The 14,407-nt window shown below is 39.8% G+C and overlaps 1 protein-coding gene across 4 annotated transcripts in view; it reads right to left on the bottom strand.

Annotated features, from left to right (window-relative positions):
* The window catches only part of RABGAP1L (RAB GTPase activating protein 1 like), a 700,878-nt gene that overhangs the window by 135,590 nt on the left and 550,881 nt on the right, over positions 1-14,407 (bottom strand). For 3 of the 4 annotated variants that reach the window (XM_081224264.1, XM_081224266.1, XM_081224265.1), the window contains exon 19: positions 1,928-2,056. In XM_081224264.1, coding sequence (XP_081080390.1) covers positions 1,928-2,056 — 129 coding nt within the window. Of the gene's footprint in view, positions 1-1,927; positions 2,057-10,786; positions 11,496-14,407 lie in introns of those variants that run through there. The other variant, XM_081224267.1, reaches the window with a different exon arrangement.

Below are 14,407 nucleotides of genomic sequence, written 5' to 3'. Positions count from 1 at the left end.
TTCTGACAGCTCTGGAACAATCAGCTGGCTGAAGCCTACCTTTCAAACCTACTACCCAGAAAATTCAATCAAAGGCACCATGACCACTGTGTTTTCAACGTCTACAGACAAATGTGGCTTATGCTTAGCCATCTGGCTTAGCCAAATAAAACAATCAGTCATAAAGCCTTTTAAAGTGTGCATTTCAGGATGAAGACTTCAGAGGTCTATCTTTCTTAATACCTTTGGAATATGATCTCTTTGAATATAGAGTTCATTTGGAAGACAGTGTAATCTTTTTCTCCTCAAGTTATTTACGTTCAGCATTGAGTTGTACTTTTGAAACATTTAGAATTTAGTTTGAAATAACTTAAAATTCAAAAAAAGTCTTACACCAGAAAAGTGTTACAGTGGGTATTGTGCTTAAGTGAAGTCTGTGTCAAAATACATTTTAAGAAATGAGCTTAATAAATCAATGGCTACTCTATCTTCTAATTGCTCAATCCCAAATCCGTGGAATCACTTTGACTCCTCTTTTCCTTTCACACCCATATTTAATACATCATGAAATCCCATTGGTTCTCTTTCAAAATATACCCAGGTTCCAATCACCTCCATCTCCAATCCATCTTTATCCCCACTATTATCACCCTGGTCAATCTATCATCATTTCTCTACAGGGTTACTGCAAACCCCCTATCTGATCTCCCTACTTCTACTCTTACCTTCCTATCGCCTGTTCTCAACACTGTAGGCACTATAATCCTCTAAAACCTCAGACAGATCTTATCACTCTTCTACTCAAAACCTTGTAAGGGCTCTTCACTGCACTCCAAGCAAAGCCTAAAAACCCTTACAGTGGCCTACATTTTTAGGCTCCTTGTGAGCTCTCTAACTTCCTCTCCTATTGCCCTCATTTTCATTCACTTCTTTCCAGCTACACTGGTCTTCTTGCTGTTCCTCCAACTCACATGTCATGAGCCAGCCCCAGGGCCTTTGAACTAGCTGTTGCCTCTGCTGAACTGCTCTTCCCCTAGATATCCCCATGACTAATTCATCTCCTTCACCTTCAGTGAGGTCTACTCTGACTACCAAACAACAACTATAACTTTCCTTCTCCCCACCAATCTAATCTTGCTTATTTTGCCCTACTTTTTCTTTTTTCATAGCTATTTATCACCTTTTAACATATTAAATATATTCTTTATTATGTTAGTTGCTTACTGACTCCTTCGGCAAGAATGTAAAGTCCATAAGACCTGGGATCTTTGTTTTTTCAGAAAACAAATTTATATTTTTGTCAATGGTTAGGTAAGAAGATTCCCTAGTATATTCCAAAGGTACAAGAATTTACATCAGTAAATTGGTTCCAATTTTTTTTTTAATGTGCTAACTCACCTTGATACCACAATTCTCTAGATAGAGATTTCTATTTTAACTTATTTATAAAAGTTGTTTATTTTTATCAGACATCTGATAAGGAGCAATGTATCCACAAACATTTGTCAGGTGTGGGATGGAAATGGGTAGATCAAGACAGAGCTTTCCAAGTCCCTTAGAGAAAGAAAAGCACGGCCTAAGCAGGCTTTTCTTGCTTGGTCCTAAATAATCTTAAAACAGATGGCAAAAGCTAAATACTAAGTCTGCTGCTATGGAAACCACTATCACGGCAACCCATTCTAGAGCCCCACCTATGAGATAAATGTTTGTCTTCCTCTTATTACAACCTGAACCTGCTAACGTTCACTCTAAGTCCTACTAGAAGGTACAGCCACTATAGATACATATCAGTTTGACAAAAAAGTCTGAGAGAAACTAGGTCACACACCATTTCACCTTAAACATAGTCAAAATCCAGCAACATGCTGAGAAAGAGTTTTATATAATTTGCCATGTTATTCTGCATTCAAGTTCCACCTTTATTATCTATAAATTCATATTATCTTACCTTAATATTGCAAGCCTGCTCCATTAACCTTCTTGCATTTTCCTCTGCCCTGTATCTCTTTGGAAGCTGGACTCTGAAGAACTTTAAAGCACCTTCAAAATCAGCCTGCAGAAGATCTTCCTTTGAGGTCTAAAAAATAATCACCAAGAATCATCAATTACATTTTAACCTACATTCAGAACGAATACATTGAAAAAGGAATTTCTATTTTCCTGAATGTACTTTTATAGCCAAGATCTAGGTGAGCTCCAAAAATTTTTAGGAAGAGATTTCTAACCTCTTTACTATAAGCTGAAATAAGTCACCATAAATCCTAGAGGTGACAAAAGAATTAACAGGCTAACATATTTAATTTATATTACCTGAAGATTTGAATAGTGGATCCTGGCAAAGCTAACCATGTTATGGCTCTAAAAAAAGAAAAATGCCAGAAAAGGAAACACTTTGAACTCTGGGACTAATCTATGATTTTTGCTTGGTAGGCATTTTAAGGATATTTTACAAAGCTGGCTGAAGACATAGACAATGCAATCAAAGCACAGCAGAATTATATAATAAACACCAAATGAAAGGATGACTTTTCAACTAGTGACAGTAGCAGTTCAAGTGAAGAAAATAAGAAATTGTACCCATATCTTTTTTTTTTTTTTTTTTTTTTGCGGTATGCGGGCCTCTCACTGATGTGGCCTCTCCCGTTGCGGAGTGTAGGCTCCGGACACGCAGGCTCAGCAGCCATGGCCCATGGGCCCAGCCGCTCCGCAGCATGTGGGATCTTCCTGGACCAGGGCACGAACCCGTGTCCCCTGCATCGGCAGGGGGACTCTCAACCACTGCGCCACCAGGGAAGCCCTGTACCCTATCTTAAAGATTGCTATAAAAATGTAAATGAAGCAAACCACTTAACTACTGAACTTCTTATGAAAACTACTGCTTACCAGATTTACTTAAGAAATAACCACCACTTATAAATATATGTATGCACAGAAAAAAGACTGAAAGGAAATAAAAGAAAATGTTTCTCTGGATAGTGGGATTATATATTTTTTTTCTTCTTTATATTTTGCTGTTTTTTTCTGCAGTAAAGATTTTGTAATAAGAAAGGCAATAAATATTTTAATAAACAACTATAAGTAATCGCTGGCAAACACTGAGACACAAATTAAGAGATTGAGAAAGACTGGGTACACAGAAGTAGGCCAAGACAAAAAGAAATAAGGTGTTTTAAGAGTCAGCACTTAATTGTCAAAAACTGCAGAAATAAAACAAAAACAAACAAACAGACAAAAACAAAACATAGTGGCTAGAAATCACAGAACTACATACTAGTTCAAAATATTACATTATTTAGATTCAAATTTAAAACTGATTAACCTTAAAGACTGCATTGAAAGAGTATAAGGAAGTCAGAGGAATCCTGCTCATAATGAGTTGTTGTCATCACCACCAGCCTGGTCTAAGCCATTGTCATCTCTCAGCTGAGCCACTGCAGTAACTCCCCAACTGGTCCCCCTCTTTCTGCTCTTGCTCCCCACAATCTACTCTCCTTACAGCAGCTTGATGATACTTTTTCAAATCATGTTGCTCTTCTGTGTAAAGCTCTCCAGTGGTTCCTACTGTGCTCAGAATAAAACCTAAAATCTTTACCATTGTCCACAAGACCCTTCAGGATCTGGGGCCCTTGCCTTCCCCTCCAACCTCATGCTGAATCACATCTCCCTCCTTGCTCTCAAGCTCCAAGCACACTGGCCTTTCTGTTTTCTTGTACACACCAAGTCCATTCCTAACTGAAGGCTACTGCCTATTCTCTCTGCCTGGAATATTCTTCCCCCAGATCTTCATAATGATAACAACTTTTTGTGATCTAGATTTTAGCACAAATATAAGATCGGAGTTAGGCCTTTTCTGAGCACTTAAATTCTTCCCCCCAGCCCATCAAGTCATTTTCCATCCAGTCATTTTCCAGTTTTACATCTGTTTTTGTCCTAAGGAAAGGGGATTTGTCTGTCTTGTTCTTTGCGGTATCCACAGTGATGACTACTGCCTAGAGTGCAGAAGGTACTCAACTAAAATTTACTGAATAGGTGAATGAATTCTACTTCCACCTCTCTTTCACTGTACATATATAATTTTTTCTTCCCTTCTCTCCTTCCCTTTAAACAGAAACATGTAAAATAGAATAATATATTAATTCACACAGCAGGCATTTTCACAGGGAACTAGGTTGGCCCAAGTTTGGATTCACAAACTATTAATCAGAAGACAGAGCCAGGCTAATAGTGCCAGGGAAAGAAACAAGCTTCAGTACATCTCAGATATATTTCCTCCCTCACAGATACTGAGAGATGGTGGCAAAAAGCCGTGGAGAGAATATTTAGCATGATAAAGTGCTACCATCTCACCTTAACTTAGTTGGAAAAGGCAGTTACTGGAAACAGCTTCAGCCCCAAAGAGGGCCTCTTCAACTAAAATATCAACAGCTGAATTACTGAGAAAGCAACCACCTACCAGTTATGCCAGACATACTACATCCTTTTTCACCTGTAATACTGGTTCTGACGATTATCTCTTTGGCAATTGTTGGGAAAGTTCAACACAGGCTGCTTACAGAGTTTGTAGCGAAACAGGATTAGTAGCTTTCTTCATTAGTCAAAAACCTTTTAAGGGCACCTCTTCTATTGCCAGTGCAACTAACCTCTAGTTACCTGCAAACAGATGCCCAAAAATGGTGGGGAGCAGTCTACTGCCTACAGGCAGCAGCATGGTTACCTAATTTTCTAATACGGCCCAAGGCCTAATTTCAAGTCCAGCCTCTGAGTTCATACAAAAGCAGAAAGATTAGGATTAAAGATGAGAAGTCAAATATCCTGTGACATTTGCCCTCTGGTCAGGCAGGGATGGCCAGGCACACAGAGATGCTGTTTGGAGGAGGCTGTAGTCTCAGGGGAGGTACAGCAAGGAGCTCCCTACCCAGGTGGGGCTGAAGCCCAACTCAGGTTGAGTCTCTGGAAACCAGAATTCAGAGTGCCCTGTGACTGCCCTTTCCAAGACACCACTGGTGTTAGTGAAGTCCAGATTGCGTGACTGGCCCAAGTCAAGCCCCTGAAGAGAGGAGCTCTGATAATCATAAGGCAAGTGTAGAAAATGCATCTTATTTTTTTTGTTTTTGTTTTGTTTTGTTTTTTGCGGTACGCGGGCCTCTCACTGTTGTGGCCTCTCCCGTTGCGGAGCACAGGCTCCGGACGTGCAGGCCCAGCGGCCATGGCTCACAGGCCCAGCCGCTCCGCGGCATGTGGGATCTTCCCGGACCGGGGCACGAACCCGTGCCCCCTGCATCGGCAGGCAGACTCTCAACCACTGCGCCACTAGGGAAGCCCCAATGCATCTTATTTAATCCTCTAATTTTAGCCTCTAGGAAGTACTTGTCAATTAGAGGTCCTCAAGCAAGGTTTCAAAGGATGGAATAGTTATTTTAATTCCAACTCTGGCTAACTCATGGTACTGCATAATCCTCCATTGTTCTCCTACTTTAAAAGTGGGACTATCTTCAACCTTGAGTATTTGAGAATGAAAAAAGTTAAGGCATATGAGTATATTTTGTGAACCCCAAAACAAATGTAAGGGACAACATTTTGGAAAGTTGTCTCTGTTGCTCAAATATGCTCAGATACTGAAATTTTAGTACAACATTTTGTTACATTGCTTATAGTCCTTTTTTCCTAACCTTACAGATACATCTCATATATACTTAACAAAATTTGAGTCACTTTGTACATATTATTTTGTTAAATATATACACCTCATAAATGTCAAGCATTGATGTAATAATATTAGTCCAAAATATAGGTAGTGGTGCTTTCTATGAAACTAAAACATGGCTTCAATCACACATACTAATTATTAATGAGCTGACTATGGAGATATTAACTTAATTAATGGTTATAATTGAGTTTATAATTGCATGAATGCTAACCCTCTACTCCAACAAAGAAGAGAAGTTTAACACATGATCTTGTGATACGATCCGAGCTTTAAAAATACACCCCTAAAAGGCAGACTAACATTTCAAAAACTAAACCAAGTACCCGAAAGAGGTTGGGCTGGCTTCTGGATAACATTATCCATTTGTACTCACTACACAGAATCCCATCAGGCTAGAAGAATTGATTTAAATTGGAAAGGCTGTTCTTCAACTGGGAAATTCTTAGAGTTTTTCTATATTACCTTCAGAACAATAGTGAAGGAATAGTAAAATAATGAAAATGCAATTACTTTCCTAACATTATTTGCTAAGTAATGTCAGCCAGAAGATAATATAGACAAGAACTAGGGAATTTGAATAAGCAAAGGCATGTTTTCTTCCCTTGTACGATAAAGGAAAGAACTCTACCAGCTTTTAAGTAAGAACTAATAAATGATAACTTTTGAAAATCAGTGGCTCTACTAATACTCATCTTTTGCTCTCCAAACTTTCTGTCAAATCCTTTTAAGTGATGATAGGAAACATGTTTACCAATTAGACCTTCAAAGGTAACATTACTTCTTCTTCATTTCTATGAATAGAGCTATATAAAAAGATTACCTGGATAATTAAAAAACATTTAAACAAGTCCTACTTCTATTTCCTTTCAAGTAGGTAGAAATAAATATCCAGAGGGAAAGGTAAGTAGGATGTTAATGTAGGAATCCTTCCCACTCACCCCAGTAAAATGAATTAAGCACATTGCCAGGCACACAATAGACACCAACATATATCTGTTCCATGAATTTATAAAGGATCTACTTCAAGCATACTCACTATTAATAAGTCAAAAATTTATAAGATGCACATTAGAAAGGAGATGTAGGACTTACTTTGATATAAAAATTGACTTTTATATTTGGGGGGCATCAGAAGTATACATGGCAACTTTTATACTTGGGTCTTTAACTTCTTTTAAGAGTTATCATCTCTCTTCAGTGAGTAATCCTTGCAGCCGTCAGTAACAGAGGTAAAAATGGGAGAGAAACTTTCTCCTCTGCTCTTTTACTCCCTCCTTAAAATTAATGTTTTAAGGAAGTCCACAAATTAAAAAAACAAAACTAGGATGCAGTTTGACAGCATAAAGAAATATGATCAAAATTAAACTTTAAATGGTTACTGGAGGGACAGCTGGAACATTTGGCTATAGATATATGTCAATCCTCTTCAGCCTGAGAGTCCTTTGGATTCACCGTGCATGGTGCCCAGAGTATCAGATAGAAACTATAGCCAACACTGATACCAACATATAATGATCTGATACTAACTTCCCATGTCATATAAAAGCAAAAAGAAAAAAATCTAGGAGGATAGGGAAGATTTTGAACCTGAGTAAAAGTTTTTCCTCTTTCTCCAAATTTCACACACTTACAGAGGAATATGAACTCTGGCTATGTGCCCCTGCTAATACCATTTGGAGTGTGTTTTTCCCACTGAAAAATTCAGTGCAAGAGTATCACATTTTAAAGTGATTTTTTTTTAAAAAAAAGAAGGGAGGGTGGGTGGAAACGAACAGTTCTAACATTTGAGTGTTAGCTCCAGATGCTTCTATTCGAAACCTCTCATTTTCTTGGATGACAAATCTTTCTTTAAGGGCCTCTGATAAGCAGCAAAATCTAGGCTTGATTATTTTAGGGGATTATTTGAAAAAAAAATCTAGGCATGTTTCTCTTTCTCACCTTCGCTATATTCACCACAAATGGCTTTTCTTCCTTTAGTTATAGTGTCTAACAGGATTTCCATTCCGTTGAGAAATGTTTCTGGAGGTCTGAGAATCATTTGGAAGCACAGGCTTTAGAAGAGGACATTACTTAGCTGGTATCTAGGATACATATATCCCTTGCTTTAGTATTTTAATTTCACCAAAGAAACGTGTGTTTGGTGAGTCTGCACACAGAATTTATGCCTTGTGGTAATATCTAAAATGGAGTACTTGTACTTGATTTATTAAAGGGAAATGATTCTTTACTAGGTGTACCTTTGAAGGACAATAAGCAAAAATTCCAAATGTGCTTGGTGTTCTCATAGCTTGATGGTCTCTCTGTGAATCACGGAACAATAAATAAGGCTCAAAGTCCAAATCTACAATACTGTCTTGGTAAATCTTCATTTATTTGATCAGTTTCATTAAGAAAATTAACTTGTCTTATATGAAGAAAACTACTGGCATCTTAAAAGTAAAATAAGGGGGCCTCCCTGGTGGCGCAGTGGTTGAGAGTCCGCCTGCCGATGCAGGGGATACGGGTTCGTGCCCCGGTCCGGGAGGATCCCATATGCTGCGGAGCAGCTGGGCCCGTGAGCCATGGCCGCTGAGCCTGCGCATCCGGAGCCTGTGCTCCGCAACGGGAGAGGCCACAACAGTGAGAGGCCTGCATACCGCAAAAAAAAAAAAAAAAAAAAAAGTAAAATAAGGGATTTTGGGCTTCCCTGGTGGCACAGTGGTTGAGAGTCCACCTGCCGATGCAGGGGACATGGGTTCGTGCCCCGGTCCGGGAAGATCCCACATGCCGCGGAGCGGCTGGGCCCGTGAGTCATGGCCGCTGAGCCTGCGCGTCCGGAGCCTGTGCTCCGCAACGGGAGAGGCCACAACGGTGAGAGGCCCACGTACCACACACAAAAAAATAAATAAATAAGGGATTTGTATGTTTAACCCACACACACATTCATATTTAAAACATGATTAAAACCTAAACTTCAGTACTTGCCCTCTTGACTGGTAATGGAAAGACTGCAACGTTGCATGTGGCAGGATTCCTTTTAGGATTACCCTGTGCAGATTAGCCGCTGATCCCACATCATTAGTCAGTCCAATAACACAAGGCTGAACAACTGTACTTCCCTCTGGTACACATGCTAAACTTTGAGCAAAAACTCATTGGATAGCTGATCCCAATTCACAGCCATATTGCAAATTAAAGGGCATGTGATTTCTCAGAATGTAGAGTACCCTAGTTCTATTGACAATCTTTTAAGTACAACACTGTACAACAAAGTGAGAGATTTCCAAACGGCCCTATACACAACGCAGCACACATTTTTCACATATAATGCAAATGGCACTATTACCTGCAGTGTTAGAGGCCAAAACAACCTGAGGGCTGTACCACCACCTCAGGTACCTAACTGAGCAACCAAGCCGACTTTGTACAGTTGCAACATATAGATATCTATGACCTCCCACAGATCTGAAGCTTGTGAAGCTTATGGGTTTTGTTGTTGACAATCGTTTTACGCTAGAGTCATCCGGATTTTGATGCAGATTTTAGTATGAGTGATATTCTTAGTTATCAATTTTATGTTTTCCTTCAAAACACTGAAAATGTAAATGCCAAAGATAGGCAGCACCGGATCACTGTAAAGTTATCAGTGGAAGCCCGTGAGACACAAAGTTAAGCAGTCTTTAAGAATATGCAAGTGTATTAGACCAAAAACTGATTCCTCAAAGAGAGGCAGAGAATTGGTTGAAATATATTTTAGCACTTCTTAATGTCAAAGCTCCTGAAAAAAAAAATGCTTTTTATTTCACTGTTAAAAAACAAAAACAAAAAACTCCTTTCTAATAGAATCATGAATCTTCAGTTTTCTCCTTTATTAAGAAAAAAATGTGATGATTCAGGGGAACAAAATTCAAGTGAGCACTGATGACCTCACCTAGGCATTAAAACATATATATTGATCTCTTCTTTCTTAAATGACAAAGAAACCATATTTCTCAAAATATACCACCCCCTTCTCTATAATTGTACGCTGGTCACTGCATCTAACTTCACCTTGCAATGATAAACAGACTTTCTTCTGGGTGAGAAATCCCTTATGTGCACGGCTACCTAACATGTCTGTTATGATGATACAGGAGAGATTATATTTACATGCAAATAGATACATGAGACTTAATTAATAATTGTAAACATAAGCATAAACAGAGATGAACTATACGAGAGGGAGATATGTGAGAGAAAAGAGTTAAATTCAGTCAATATTGTACTTCTGAAAAAGACTCAAATATGAGAGAACCAAATGAGGGAACAGTCTAGAATGGTATTAAACTCCATTGTATAAAATAAACAAAGCAAAATTATTCTTGCCCAATTACCAAATAATGGTATAGGACTACCACAGACCAATCACATTATAGAACAGTCGCTAGGTATAGTTCTCAAACCACTAAAAAGAAACACTGCACCAGTGATTGTGGGTATTTAATTTTAACCCTTGGTAGGAAGTGCAGAAGGGTGATTTTTCTCTTGTTCAGGAAATCAAAAAACAAGCAAGGCAGACTTCCCAGACTCAGCACAGACCCAACAGCTTTAAGCTGTTTCATAGATACACAGTTCGAACATTCCAGGAGAGAAATCTGTAATTTCCTAACCAATGATTTTTAAGGGGCAAAATTCCCTATTAACACAACCAAATTGGCCATCAAATGGAGAGGTTAGAAAGCAAACCAGGCACAGTCTAGATAAGTCACAATAATGTCTGGTGTAAAATTTAACCCCTTGGAGACAGAAATAACAGAATGCATCCATCAAGCACTTGGGTATTCTGCTTTATTGCTGAGCCTGGCCAGACATAAGACCTTTTTTTTTTTTGGCTGCCACAGAGATAATGCCACTAACATGGGCTTGGAGATGAGAGCCATATCTCCTCTAGCCAATTAAGGAGTGGCATGGACCAGGCTCGGACAGAGCCCCATGCCTGTGGCCACTCAGCACTTCCTTCTCGGTAGAGTGGGGAGAAGGGGAAGGAGACAGGAGACCACAAGCCTCTTCCAGGGATACAGGGAATTCTCACAGAGGGTGGCAGATTCTTTACAAATGAAGTTCAATGAAAAACAGTCTCACCGCCAGAAGCCGAGGCACAAACAGACGATGCCCCATCCCCAGAAGTTCCAGCACTCGACACGCATACTCATTCACCAGCTTGTTCCTCTCGTCGTGCATGTCCTGGGACTTTTTGACAGGAGCTGTGAGCTTAGCAGCTGGGGCTGGGCAGGGCACCCCTTCTTCCATGAGCAGTAAGTAGTTATCCAGAATGAGAAAGCTGGATCTCTTATCCACAATTTTGAGAACTGCGGTGGGAGGGGAGCCAGGCTTAGGTCTCCCCAGGAGCACGCACAAGCCAGTCTGTGGTGGGAACTGCCAGCTAACGTCTCCACAAGAAAAACATTTTGGCTAAATTATCTACGGTGCAAGAGCCCCAGAGTAGACTGGAAATGAAATCAAATGCTGATCTAAATAAAAAAACAGCAAAAGCAAGCGAATGCAAGAAAATGGCCAAGAGTGATGCAGGAGAGTTCACATACATGTGTAAAAATGGACAAGCTGCTTAGAAGGGTCTAGCATGTGAGTGTGTGTGTGTGTGCTGTGTGTATGTGAGAGAGTGAGTGTGTGTGTGTGCGTGAGCAAAGAGCAGGAGCCAGGAAGCCAGGGCAGTTGTGAAGCTGCAAGGAGAAAAGGATGAGCTCATTGCAATCCTTGATTCGTGACAAGCAGCTCTGCTGTTGCTGCCTCTGCCGCTGCTGCCTCTCGCTGTGAATCAGTAATGAAGGGGTAGGGAAGGAAGGGGAGGGAAGAGAAGGAGGTAGGTGAATGAGCATGCAGAGTTTGTCTCGGGGGAGAATGCTGTAATAGGAAGCCAATGGCGAGCCGTTGGACAGATGCGCTTCCCCTCCCAGTCCACCTTCAATCAGTGTTAGGCTGACAGCTTATGCTGTTGAATCTTAAACCCACAGACAGATGAGCTAGCTTCTCCTAACATGTGATGCTCACAGAAAAATCAGACAGCCTGCCAGCTGAAAGGCTGACCTTTATTCATTCTTGCTTTCTAATAATGGTAACAGATACAAGTCTGATTTTTTTTACTGCATATTTAAAGTGGGATGCTCCAATCCTTGTTAGATGACTGAAATCTCTAACAGAACAGAGGCTTAGGGGAAAATGATAGAGTATGGGCAGAAGAGCAAGGACCGAACATCCAAGAAACGACATGCCCTCAAGTTGAAGTGTTTATGCAGTAATAACTTTTTGCAATGCTAAGATATGCAGAAGTATTTCAGCATTCTGGGAAGGCTAGCTGCAATTAAAAGGAAGATTATTTTTAATGTATTTTTATTTTTTATTGTGGTATAGTTGATGTACAGTATTATGTAAGTTTCAGATGTACAACATAGCAAAAATGAAGACTTTTATAAATACACAATATGATAAAGCATAAAAACCTACAACATAATAATAAGACTATACCTTTAAGGAACTATTAAAGTTGAGATTCTCAAAGCAAAAATAACTTTCCTAACCTAAAGACTTTGATAAACACTCACTTAATATTTCAAAACATTGTTTTGATGCATTCTGGTCTAATCCTTCCCTTGTAATAGTATAACTTAGAGTTATTCACAGTTTAAAATTTTACAATCTTACTATTGAAGTTTTATATTAATTTCCTTGACGTGAATCATCAGTTTTAGCCAAATCAAGGCAGAAGGACAAGATCCCCTTTAAGGGTAGTTTCTTAACTTTATCCTAACAATTAACTACTATATATTCAGAATCTTGGAGCTACTGTTCTGTAGTTGGTCTCATATGAGAATACCAGACCAGTTTCTCCATGCAAGCTGTAGCATGGTGCAAAGACTAATGGGGCTAAGAGAGCTGGAGAAAGTTCCTTCTGAGTCTTAGTTTCCTATTTTGATAAATAAGTTACAGATCTCTGCAAGTAAGAAAATAGAGACATATTTATCAGCATACCTCTGTGATCTTCGTTACAGAAATACATTAATTACAGAATTGGGGATAAAGGGAAATATTGCCTTCCTTAAGAGAATACTGTTTGGTTTATTTTTCCAAAACCTCAGATAAACAAAACTTTTTTTGGTTAAACATTTAAGGTATTAATTAACAAAATATCTTAAATAAGATATGTATATTTTGCTGTCAGGCCTTCTATTTCTTCCAAATATGATTTCTTAAAAATCTATACAAAGTAAAGATTTTAATGTAAAATGATAAAAGCCATTAGAATATGATATGTGCATATGTGTGTGTGTGTGTGTGTGTGTATATAAATTTCAGCTCCCTAAGATTTTGGAGGAAATGTCTTATGGGCTACCCAGGGTGGGAGTTGGTTTAGCCAGAAGGGGGAATAGGGAAGAGGTACTGGGTCTCTCATTACTCGTGCTCCCTGCCCTCCCCCCATCAGCAACAACAGCTCCATTTTCATCTTATTTACATAGTGAAGTTCTGCAAGAGATTTTGTTTGAAAAGACTGTGCTACTGCTGTGTAAGTGTGAAAAGCACTGCCATAGAAGCTTTACATTGAAGAGCAAGGGGACATTTTGACTTGCAAAAGAAGAGAAAATTCAGTGACTCCTTAGCTTATAGGATTTTTTATGATTGATTTTTTTAAAAGATAGGGTAGATGTTTCCATCCATCTGACTTGGTCTCAAAGACCACTGGCAGAAGCATTTTTTTTTTTTTTTTTACTTATATAAACCAGAAACAAAAAATTATTGCCCCAAAGGAATTAAATTTAAAAATTAATCAAAAGACTTTGGAACTGGTTTGGCTCTGATGCTCACAAAAGAAGTTAAAACTATATGCACTAAATATTAAATGTAATAATTAAAATATGATAGTTTAATAAGCAAACCAAGTTACACTTAAAAGATTTAGGTACATTTAACAAAATGCTGTGTAAAAGGCACTACAAACAAGTGGTCATGTGTTTCAGTTTTCCCAATCTCTCCATCATCCTTCCCCTCAAATACGTATTATCCTTGAGGAGGTAAAAGGTACAGGCTCAGCTCAGGCTCTGAGTGGGCCCTGCTGGGATGGAAGAAGCCATTTTTGGCAGCAGGGTCCAGGGCACACCTACCCCAATGAGGCTGAGGAACTGTCACACCAGGGGCCTACAGAAGGCACTGGGGATTAGAGGAGTGGAGAGCCTGAGGAAGAAGAACAGGAAGAAATGGGGGCAGGTCCAGCTAGCTGCTCCTACCAGCCCCTGAACCAAGACCCCGAACCAGAAGGGGCAGAGCTGGCACCAGTGGGGGGTGCAGAAGATGGAGCTGCTGACGTCCAGGGTTGGAACTAAGGCTCTAGGGCTTCATTCCCTGGACAGGCCAGCCAAGAGTGAGGATGAAGATGAGGAGGGAGCTACAGCACTGAGCAGCCACAACTCTACAGCCATGGACCCAGAACATGTAGAGTTGGTGAAAAGGGCGAAGGAGGTGATATCAAATGCCCAGTGGGAAGATGTGGTACAGAAGGCCCTCCGAGCCTGGCAGGTGTCCCCTGCCTGCCAATGACCGCACCGAGAGCTGCCTCATCTCCCTGCATTCCAGGGTTGATCATATCCCAGGTTGTAATGTTCATCCCCGTGCTCCCATCCCCCTTTCCACATCAAGGTAAACCAGGCTTCTTCTCCGAGACTTATTAATTCAGTTCTATACACATGGGGACAT

The sequence above is a fragment of the Mesoplodon bidens genome (genome assembly GCF_964165515.1).
Source record: "Mesoplodon bidens genome assembly, chromosome: 2".
NCBI lineage: Eukaryota > Metazoa > Chordata > Mammalia > Artiodactyla > Ziphiidae > Mesoplodon > Mesoplodon bidens.
This window is presented reverse-complemented; position numbering and strand designations above follow the sequence as displayed.